Source organism: Scomber japonicus, chromosome 17, assembly GCF_027409825.1.
Source record: "Scomber japonicus isolate fScoJap1 chromosome 17, fScoJap1.pri, whole genome shotgun sequence".
Taxonomy (NCBI): Eukaryota; Metazoa; Chordata; class Actinopteri; order Scombriformes; family Scombridae; genus Scomber; species Scomber japonicus.
The window spans coordinates 19458865-19470207 of record NC_070594.1 but is presented as its reverse complement, the minus strand read 5'-3'; the positions used below and the strand labels follow the sequence as shown (position 1 = coordinate 19470207).

The 11343-nt window shown below is 41.8% G+C and overlaps 2 protein-coding genes and 1 non-coding gene across 4 annotated transcripts; 2 read left to right on the top strand and 1 right to left on the bottom strand.

Moving 5' to 3' along the window:
• The first annotated feature begins 1880 nt into the window (after positions 1-1880).
• Positions 1881-6673, top strand: tcp1 (t-complex 1). Its single transcript, XM_053336627.1, has 12 exons — positions 1881-1995; positions 2497-2582; positions 2670-2798; positions 3202-3299; positions 3404-3514; positions 3645-3826; positions 4164-4290; positions 4750-4925; positions 5045-5168; positions 5607-5799; positions 5890-6053; positions 6246-6673. The coding sequence occupies exons 1-12, from the start codon at positions 1923-1925 to the stop codon at positions 6457-6459; spliced, it is 1677 nt and encodes a 558-aa protein (XP_053192602.1). The 5' UTR covers positions 1881-1922; the 3' UTR covers positions 6460-6673.
• LOC128377635 (small nucleolar RNA SNORA29) lies at positions 2250-2388 on the top strand. Its single transcript, XR_008323342.1, has one exon. It is a non-coding gene; the product is annotated as a small nucleolar RNA SNORA29 (small nucleolar RNA).
• A 61-nt stretch (positions 6674-6734) lies between the features above and the next one.
• Positions 6735-11237, bottom strand: acat2 (acetyl-CoA acetyltransferase 2). Of its 2 annotated transcripts, XR_008323284.1 has the most exons (10): positions 11097-11237; positions 9682-9816; positions 9328-9509; positions 9063-9180; positions 8809-8952; positions 8588-8710; positions 8298-8452; positions 8096-8206; positions 7691-7948; positions 6735-6879 (listed from the first exon to the last, which is right to left on the bottom strand). XR_008323284.1 is itself a non-coding variant. In XM_053336626.1 (9 exons), exons 1-9 carry the CDS (start codon positions 11143-11145, stop codon positions 7778-7780), a joined length of 1188 nt encoding a protein of 395 aa, XP_053192601.1. In that variant the 5' UTR covers positions 11146-11237; the 3' UTR covers positions 6735-7777. The 2 variants fall into 2 exon arrangements, 1 of the variants encoding a protein (XP_053192601.1); XM_053336626.1 differs by having other exon boundaries at positions 6735-7948.
• Positions 11238-11343: the final 106 nt, after the last annotated feature.

Genomic DNA, 11343 nt, shown 5'->3' with positions numbered 1-11343 from the left:
GCCCTCTCTGGTTTAAGGTTTAAAGTTTATTTAATCTCTGACTACACCTAACCCCACTAATGGCAGTGGTTTGCTTTCCTGCACCTGTAACCACACCTGACACTGATGTCACAGGATCCTGGGAGAACGCTTGTACATCACAGCAGCAAGGTGAGAAGTTAAAACACTAGAGGTCAGCAAAAACAAGATTTTCATGTTAAATCTGTCTTAAGATTTGATCACTAATGGACACTGAGGTATAGAAATAATTCAGCACTGTATTCCAGATATTGGTTTTTATTCTCATGCAGGGAATGTCCCTCATTCTTGAGGTTTAATCATCAAATCAGGCAAGATAAAGCCAGAATTCAGTGGCTCCCTGTCAGGTTCTCTCCTGTTCTCCACTGCACCTCAACCCATTTTTAACACTACTCCCATCTGGTTGGAGGTATGGGATAGACACACATTTAAGTAAAAGTTTGTGAACTGCAGAGTCCACTAATTACAAGGATGCACTGAGCACAGGTCTGTTTTTTTTCTCTACATGTTTTTGTCTGTGATTATAGCTCACTGCGTATTTGTGTAGTGATGTAATTGGATATATATGCTGTACAAATCTATGACCTGGACACTCATAATAAAAAAATATTTTAAAAAAGCCAAAATGAGATATGTTCTCAATTAGTAACGTGTAGCTTGACTGATATTGGATTTTTGAGGTCATTACTATATATAATATATGAGTTATAAAAACCTGTTAATATCTGCTAATATTACTTTTAAAAAGTAAAATCATGAACAGCATAAACAGTTTTGATAAAGATCGCTTCATTTTTTTTGTTTAAAAAAAAGATGTGACCAAGATTTGTAGTTTGCAAGATATTTTACAGCTTTCAAAATGTATGAAAGGAAAGGAAAAAAGAAACATCTATTTACTCATTTATGGGGAAAATAAAACTAAATATTAAATAATAAAATAAATATTCGATTCTTCTAGATAGTTTCATTGTGGGTGTATCCCTCTGTACTGTAACCACATTTTTTCCTCTATAGGTATACTATCTTCTACTACCTCCCACAATTTTGTTCATTGTAAGTCTTTACATAATTGTGAGCAAATTATTTATTCAAAAGATGAGAGCTTCAAGAAAAGGCCTAGAAAGAGTGCTCAGACAAAAGGTTTCATTATGTAAGGCTATCTGTCCTCTGTTAACAATTAAAACAAATACATAAATAAAGAAATGCTAACAACTGCATGGGATATTTATCAGAATATGGGATTGTAACTTGGTTGATGAGATTCATTTTTGGCTGCTTCAAAAGACCTCTGGTCATGCTTTTTTGCTTGTTTTGTTTTGATTTATCTATCTTATTTCATCACTTCTATAGTCTAGTACTTTTTTATTCATGATATGAATAATATAATAATGTTAGTAGTAGTAGAAGTAGTAGCAGTAGTAGTCGTAGTAGTAGCAGTGTAGTAGTAGTAGTAGTAGTAGTAGTAGTAGTAATAGTAGTAGTAGTAGCAGATAGTAGTAGTAATAGTTGTTGTAAGAGTAGTAATAATAATAGTAGTAGTACCGGTAGTAGTAGTAGTAGTAATGGTAATAGTAGGACATGAACAGCAGAGGGCGTACTGGCAGTCTGTTTCCTTGACAACGTTTCAAGAACCAAGAACAAGGAAGTGATTCGGACTTAGAGAGTATACTTATGGGTAATGTAGTTTTACCAAAGCAACATTCGCAACGCCTTATTTTCTGATTTAATCAAGGGTGATGGTTGACGTGGGCCGCTTAAAAGTAATATATTTTATATAGTTTTGTAATTAAATCTCTCCAAACTTTGGTTGTCGCACAGTAATTTCTCGAACCTTCTGGATAATACCCGGTTACCCACAGTGCACCGCGCCACTTCCTTTCTTCTCGGTCTTGTGGTGGTCCAAAATGTCGCTACTAGACGGTCCGCTAAATGTGCTCGGCCAGAGAACATCTGGCGAGTCTGTTCGCACTCAAAATGGTGAGTTGTTGTGCTGTATTTACTCTGTGTTTCAGATGTGCGTCATTTCTTTTTCTGTGCTTCTCAAAAAAATGGACAAGAAACCTGATTCATCTACTGCGTGTAACACACGTGCGGCTTATGCTAACGCTAGCGCCGGTTAATGTTAACCAAAAAGCTTCTCCTACGCCTCAGGTGTATTTTAGCAAAGCAACGTCATGTCTGATATATCTACACAATGCCAATAAGGATAATGGCATTTAATAGGGCATCTTACTCCCATTTCAGTACCTTCCACTCTCACTGCTATGAATGGACGGCTATGCTAATGGGATAGAAAAAACACTGTCATGGTCTGAAGGTGTGGCTATCGCTCTGTGTACCCCACTGAATAAAATGACAGAATAGAGCAATATCTAATGTGTTTATTGGAATTTCAGTGAGACATGTTGCTGTTTGTTCAGTGCGTAGTTGCGACCATTTAGTTGTCAGCTAGTAGCGGCTTTCTCCTTTTCTTTGCAGTCATGGCCGCATCATCCATCGCAAACATCGTCAAGAGCTCCCTGGGACCTGTTGGCCTTGACAAGATGCTGGTGGACGACATTGGGGTCTGTGTCACATTCAGTAATATCAATCTTTATAGACGAAATGAAGCCTGGAGGAGATGCTCATCCGTTTTTTTAACTTTTTGACAGGACGTGACCATCACCAACGATGGAGCAACCATCTTAAAGCTGCTGGAAGTGGAGCACCCAGCTGCCAAGGTCCTGTGTGAACTGGCTGACCTGCAGGACAAAGAGGTCGGAGATGGGACCACGTCTGTGGTGAGTAAGGCCATCAGCTGCTCCCAGATGGTGACAACCCATAGAGGTAGAGCCACATAACCCCACAGATAAAAAATTGAGTGTGTTTGGTCAATTTATTTGGGCTTTTCTGTCCTTGAACACAAGATCAAGTAGCAAGTGAATTTAAATATCCTGTTTTAGTACTGCACATTTGCCTTTTACCACAGGTGTGTGGCTATGCTAACAGGAGAGAGAAACTGTCCTTCAATGTCTGAAGAGGCTGAGCAGCCTTATCTCTGCCGCCTCTAATGAAATGATGGCACACTGATAAATTCTTAACTTTGTCTTTCATTTTTGGTGTAAAAGAAGTATCGTAAGTTCTAATATGGCCCCTTGTTCACAGTTTGTTTGTTATGAAACATGTCAATTGATATTCTTCTAGGTAATTCTTGCCGCAGAGTTGCTCAAGAGTGCAGATGAGCTGGTGAAGCAGAAGATTCACCCCACGTCAGTCATCAGTGGATATCGTCTGGCTTGCAAGTAAGATGCCAAAATTACAAATGAATTTTAAATCTTCTGTACGTTTTAACTGTAAATTTGGATCCATACATATTTTGTGACAAACTTGTATTGTCGTCTTTCAGGGAGGCTGTACGCTACATCAGTGAGAACCTCACGATTGGGACAGATGACTTGGGCCGAGAGTGCCTAATCAATGCAGCCAAGACCTCCATGTCCTCCAAAATCATTGGAGTGTATCCTTTCTGCTCTATGAGGTTATGAAGAGTTTGCAGGCACAGTTTGTAGACAGTGGTATTTACATTTCTTATATGCGAGTATAGCAGTTCTCTTCTTCCTTTGTCTGCCTTGACCCTGAGCCTTCAGTGATGCAGATTTCTTTGCGAACATGGTAGTGGATGCTGCCTTGGCCGTGAAGTTTGTGGACAGCAAGGGTGTGGCCAAGTACCCCATCAACTCTGTCAATGTGCTGAAAGCCCATGGCCGCAGCCAGAAAGAGAGCTTCCTGGTCAACGGATACGCATTGAACTGCACAGTTGGCTCACAAGGTATGTTGACTAAAAACCTGGAATTCTTGCATCAAGGTTTTATATATCAAATGTAGCTGATTACATTCCCATTTAAATTTGCTGCTATGTCTTGCCTGGTGGCGTATGCAGTGATACGCGTGGGAGAGAGCACACTGGTTTTGGAAGGAATGTAGTTGCAGTAGTTTCTAAACTGTGGCACCTCCTTTCTGGCCAGACAATAGAATATTGGCCAGCAATTAAATTACATTAGTTTCAGTACCTTTTGTGATGCTTTTTGAAGTTGTTTGGTATAGTAGATTTAAATGACTCTTGAAGTATTTCTCATGTTGAGCAAAGCTGTTCTTTCGGTCTAAAGGCATGGTGAAGAGAGTTCTCAACGCCAAGATTGCTTGCCTGGACTTCAGCCTGCAGAAGACCAAGATGAAGATGGGAGTCCAAGTCATCATCAACGACCCAGAGAAGCTTGACCAGATCAGACAGAGGTTAATAATGGAATATTTCTTTTTACTCTTCTGTCTTACAAATAGGTGCTCAAGAATCATCCCATTTAAATTTGCTGTGACACTGAATCAATAGTTTACACAGTGATACGCGTGGGAGAAAACATAAGCAGCCCCTAGTCAAGGCAGCAGCTTCTCTCTGAGCTGCTGGTGCACTATTGTGGGCTGGACATTTGTTTATATTAAAGACTTGCATGCTCATCATTTAAGATCATTAGGTTAGGGTTATGTAACACATGCAAAAGCTATGTGTACTTAGTCATGCTATGTCACAATATGCTGTCTACCTGTAGTTTATTTTATTTGCTGCTGAATCATGCAGAGCTATACCAACTTGTTAAATGTAACATCTGTGCAGATGCCATTAAGACTCTAAGTCTAATTATGTCACCCTAAGCATCATTGAATTAACTGAAACAAAATCCAACATTGCTTTTTCAGGGAATCTGATATCACCAAGGAGAGGATCCAGAAGATCCTGGCATCAGGGGCTAACGTCATCCTGACCACTGGTGGCATTGATGACATGTGCCTGAAGTACTTTGTGGATGTTGGAGCCATGGCAGTGAGGAGAGTTCTGAAGAGGGACCTCAAACGCATTGCCAAGGCAGCAGGCGGTAAGAACATGCTGTATTTTGTGCTGAACCACTTAAAAGTTATTAACATTCTTAACCCTGATATTCAATGGTTGAATCTAGTGTCAGCTTTTAACTTCAATTGCATTTGTTGTTTTCAGCCACCATCTGCCCCTCTCTGACCAATTTGGAGGGAGAGGAGACATTTGAGGCCACCATGCTCGGCCAGGCTGAAGAGGTTGTGCAGGAACGCATCTGTGACGATGAACTCATCCTTGTCAAGAAGTAAGACCTGCAGCTATATATATATTTGTGTGTGTGTGTGTGTATATTTATTTATTTATTTGGGCTTTTCTGTCCTTGAACGCAAGATCAAGTAGCAAGTGAATTTTAATATCCTGTTTTAGTACTGCACATCTGCATTTTACTACAGGTGTGTGGCTATGCTAACAGGAGAGAGAAACTGTCCTTCAATGTCTGAAGAGGCTGAGCAGCCTTATCTCTGCCACCTCTAATGAAATGATGGCACACTGCTAAATTCTTAACTTTGTCTTAAGTATATAAGTGTGTGTGTGTGTGTGTGTGTGTGTGTGTGTGTGTATATATACACACACATATACACAGAACAGTAGTTAAAGTTGGGTTTGTGTGAGGAAGAAGCTCTTTGTATGTTTGTATCTATAGTTTGTTTTCTGTATTCATTCTTTACTGCTTTCCTCTCAGCACCAAAGCACGCACATCAGCCTCCATCATTTTGCGCGGGGCCAACGACTTCATGTGTGACGAGATGGAGCGTTCACTGCATGATGCTCTCTGTGTGGTGAAGAGGGTGCTGGAGTCAAAGTCTGTGGTGCCAGGAGGTGGTGCTGTGGAGGCAGCACTATCGATCTATCTGGAGAACTATGCCACCAGCATGGTAAGCCTGAAGATATGAAGATTTAAGAGAGTGTTGGGTTTTAACCGAGTGAAGCCCTTGAATTGAAATTTTACATATTTTGTTTCTCAGGGTTCCCGAGAGCAGCTGGCTATTGCTGAGTTTGCTCGGTCTCTCCTCGTCATCCCCAAAACGCTGGCTGTAAATGCAGCACAAGACTCCACTGACCTGGTGGCCAAGCTCCGCGCCTTCCACAATGAGGCTCAGGTTAATCCTGAACGCAAGAATCTCAAGTGGTGAGTCTGTCACCTTACTGCACCTGGCATGAGACTGTAATATCTTTTTGCACCTGACTACTTGAGCTAAAATTGATGCCCACTTAGTGCAAGTCCAGATACAGACCTTTGTTACATGCCAACCTCCTCTCTCTTTGAAGTTTTTTTCTCCTGTTACATGCAATGTATTTGACCACTTTTTGTATCTTGTAGGATTGGTCTGGACCTGGTCAACGGCAAGCCCAGAGACAACCGCCAGGCTGGCGTGTACGAGCCTACTATGGTCAAGACAAAGAGCCTCAAGTTTGCCACAGAGGCTGCCATCACCATCCTCCGCATTGACGACCTCATCAAACTGTTCCCAGAGCCAAAGGAGGGCGGGCAGTCGTACAGGGATGCCGTCCAGTCAGGATCTCTGGAGGGTTAAAATGCTGTTACTGATCCTGATAACTTCAGCATCTGTATTTATACGTAAGGAGCTCTTCATGGCTGTTGCTCTAGTGTAGGCCGTGCACTTTGCCTGTTTACTGTTGTCCCACTCCCTCTCGCTTTGGACCCCCCACTTCCAAAGGAACTGTAAGTGATTGTTTTTTTGGACATTTAATAAAAGTGCTAATGGTTGGAAATAACCATTCCTTCAACATGGCTACCTGTGATTATTGTTCCACTTTGGTAAAATAGTTTGAAAGAAGTGCTTGACTCTATGGCTTACAGTTCTTTTATTGATATATTCAGCAGCTACAGTAGAGGGAAAACATTTTCATAACATCTGGCTATGTACAGGAAGCACTCTGGTAAAGAAGGCTAGCATACTTAATGTCATGGCACTGTATTCGAAGGCTGCTGTCTGCACAATTGATCAGAGAAACAAGGTCCGTCAATTAAGTGGAATGTTAAAGGTATCAGATTTGTCTTGAGAGCAAGCTAGATCTATTGTATACTTTCAAATAAATTACACCAGTAGTTACAAAACTATACAGAGAAACTAGCTTGCCTTCCGAAGTCTGCCCATACTGTGAACTTATCCTACATTTAGTGTCATTTACATTAGTTGTACTGGTAACTGAATGCAGCTGGTTTTAACTAGAGAGTGTCAACTCTTTGCCTTATGTCACTAATTTAGCACACCTAATATCATGTTACTGTGGCTTAATGTGAAAGCTGTTAGTGTATACTAGACTCACATTTCTGTGGTGATAAGACCTAAATTCCTTTTAATATTAAAGTCAGTGGTTTTCATGTCAAGGACCCCTAAACTAAAATATAAGACCATGGACCCCATTTGACAAGATTTTATCCTAGGGTCTTCCATCTGATCACATTTAATTTTAAATGTTTTATTACAGAAAGTGCATGAAAACAATGAAAGAAATGGTCATACATTCTGCAATTGTGTTACTTATGGATGGAATTATAGTGAAGTTAGTCCCCGTTTTGCTGAGGAACCCCAGGGGTCTTAGACCTCCCTTTGAGAACCACTGTATTAAGTCACATTCTACACAGCTAACCTGAGGAAGGCTGACGTTTTTCACAGTGAGAATTGCAAACTATGGTTGGACAAGATCCAACAATCACAATACATACTATCACTCTTGCGTTAAGTACAGTGACAGGAAGAACCCAGGTAAACCTCAAATATATATATATATATGTCGTACCTGTAGTGTAAACAGTTTCAATATTCCTTCTCCATTTAAAAACATGAGATGTAAGTGCATTTTGTATAGCAGCATCATGTTATCATCTCAAACTGTCTCCACACACATGGCGATGCCCATTCCTCCTCCAATGCAGAGGGATGCCACGCCTTTATGGCCGCCGGTCCTCTGTAGTGCGTGCAACAGGGTCACCAGCACTCTGCAGCCAGACATACCAATAGGATGGCCCAGAGAAATGGCGCCACCACTCACGTTCACCTGAGAGACAGGAAAATGTAATGTGGCATGTAAATCTACCAGGTGACTGCTGCATAAATGTGAATTTCTTTGTCAGAGCATTTAATGTCTCTTGTGAACTAAACATGAAACATAATATTGCTGTTAAAGCTGAGCAGTCAGACTTACCTTTTCTACTTTCAGACCCAGCTCTTTGACCACAGCAAGAGACTGGGCAGCAAACGCTTCATTGATCTCAAATAAGTCAACCTGGTCCAGCTGCCAGCCGGCTTTCTCAACCTAACAGACCCAGACAGTAGAGAGACATGTCTTAACAACAGGGAACTGTTTTATCAAGCATTTTTACAATTAGCTGCTGCTGACTACTCACCGCTTTCCTGATGGCTGGTATTGGCCCAGTTCCCATGATAGACGGGTCAAGTCCAGCTTGAGCCCATGAGACAATTCTGGCCATGGGTTTTATCCCACGTTTAGCAGCCTCTGATTGGCTCATTAAGATAGTTGCTGCTGCTCCATCATTTATACCTACAGTTTAAAAAAAAAAAAAAAGCTTTAAATATTGTGCAATAGATCAATTTAGACATAAAGCTGGAGTGGAAAGCACAACAGTTGCAGGCAGACATTTTGTGTTTGCCTATATAAAAGAAAGAACTCCCAAACCTGATGAGTTGCCAGGGGTGACGGTGCCACTGCTGTCCTTTATGAAGCAAGATCTGAGTTTAGACATGCTGTCCATGCTGCTGCCATGACGAGGAAACTCATCAACCTTCACCTCCACTGGACCTGAAGTCGAGAGAGAAATCGAGAGACAAACCGGGTAGCACAAAGGACAAAGGACAGATGATGCAATGTTTCTGAACTATAAAAAGGACTCTCTTTACCTTTTCTGGACGGCACCATGACCGGAACAATCTCCTGATCAAAATGTCCGGCTTTCTGCGCAGCCTCTACTTTGTTCTGGGACTGGACAGCGAACAGGTCCTGCTCCTCTCGACTGACGCTCCACTGCTTTGCCACATTCTCAGCTGAGAAGATATATAAACATGTATCACCACAGTAACAAGTGACTCACAAGTCTTCATACAACATAAAAAACACGGACTGCTGCACAGAAATCACAAATAACATCCCAGACCTGTGATGCCCATGTGGTAGCCATGAAAGGCATCCGTCAGACCGTCGGCCACCATGGAATCCTGCAGGGAGGCGTCACCCATCTTCACCCCTGCTCTCATTTGCAGTGTGTGAGGAGCCTGAGGGGACAAAGAGAAAAAAGCTTATTATAGTATTAGCTTAACAAACAGGCAGGTTTTCTGGACTCCCCAAAGAGAGAATACCCTGTTTGTTAGATTGTTAGAAGGGGTGACACTATGTCTTTGATTTGTGATTTGGTAACCTACCCTGCTCATACTCTCCATGCCCCCTGCCACCACCACAGTAGACTCTCCAGCCTGGATGGACTGAGCTGCCAGACATACAGCCTTCAGCCCAGAGCCACACACCATCTGGCAGCTCCAGGCCGGGACAGGGTAGGGGATACCTGCCCCAACACTGGCCTGACGTGCCGGGTTCTGTCCGTGACCTCAAGGAGAGACAAGAAAAAAAAATAAAGGCGGTGAACACCAATGAAAGGGTTTGAAGGTTAATAGAGCAGAAATATTGCCAGAGTTAAGTCATATCAGCTTGACGTTGCTTAATACAGCTGGGATGGCTGCCATGCATGAGCACACTTTTATGATTTCCTAAGCTGTTACCTGCAGTTAGGACGTGTCCCATGATAACCTCAGAGACTTCATCTGGCTTGACCCCCGCTCTCTTCAAAACGTCCTTAATCACCACGGAGCACAGGTCATGCAGAGGCACCGTGGACAGAGCACCGTTCAAGGACCCTGTGTAAAAATGAAAAGTGGAGGGTCAACGTACCATTCAGTAACTATTTTTATCAACGTGTGTATGCTGTATATGTATTAAAGGTTGAATCAAACTGAGGTCTTTTTAATGACAGACTCTTAAAAGAATAAATGGTTTCAAAAATGTGGTTGTTTTGTTGGTGTTGGTGGCTTAGTCAGTTAACTCATAAGTCAATCAAATGTCAATTAACTGCCAAGAACCTTACATATATGACCTTGATATATGCATCTTATATCATGGTGCCTTATAAGATATCTGTGTCATACTCTGTTGAGATAATAAATGTTGAGATAAGTGATTAAGTGTCGCCTATCCACCAACACACACTGAAGAAATTCACTTTTACTACAGTAGAAGTCTCAGATAATCTACAACACATTTATTTATTTATTTATTTTTTTTAAGTTATTGATTTTTTTTTTTTTTTTTTTTAATGCCTGCAACTGTAATAACTTAACACACACTGTTTCAAAGATGACAGACCGATTAGTCAACCAATAATTTCAGCAACAGAATCATTAATAGTAAAAAGTCAACCATGTCACACTTTTTACTGGTACATGGCACAGAGCCAAAGATGACCTTGTATTGAGTTTTTATATGGGCAAAATATAGTGTGTCAACCACTTAGGGATCGGGGTCTCAAGAAGTCCTGTAGTGGGGGTGCAGGGTGGGGCTCATAAAGTTCTGTAGCCCAGGGGCCTCCAGTGATGTTAATGTACCTCTGGGTAATACAACTATATTAAAATCTTACATATATGAAACTTTACATTAGCACAGGTATATATGTTGTGTTATCCGTCTCACTGATGGTTTTTTATTGAATATTTGACTTCACTGAGGAACACTGGCCTTGCTGTCTAATTCAATTTCCCATCCAGGAGAGGACCTATGGAGAGGACACACGCCCCCGCCCAACGTGCTACTAACAGGACATTGTAGGCGACCAATCACATTAAGTCCGGTGGTCGTGGCACTATGACCAGTCAGCCAATCACTGCGCTCGAAATTCTCCCGACACTGGAGCGGACCAATCGGGGCTCAACTAGACTCTACCGTGCCTAATGAATGACACCGACCACTCTCCCAAATTAAACAAGACAAACGACATCATATACGCCAAATTAAACATAATAACTAAACATATAGTGTGTTTCGATAACTAATTTAACCGGGTAGCAACAGCAGAATGGAAACGTTACCGGTGCAACGTGTTTCCAGTGTATGTGTGTAGCAGGCAGCTATTTAAACACTTTACCAATTGGTGTCCGTGCAGCAGAGACGATGACAACAGGATCGGTGTTCATGTTTGTAGTCGGCTGGTTGGAGTCCTTTCTTCAGGGAAGTGTTCCTGTATGTCCAACCTACACACTGCTCTGTTGACACTGCCTCAACTGGATGCCAGTGTTTCCCTAGGATGGCGAAGTCATGACCCGCCGGAGTTTGCCTCTGATTGGATAGTACTCGTTGACGTCACTTATTTGGTTGATTGGGTTTAGACACGA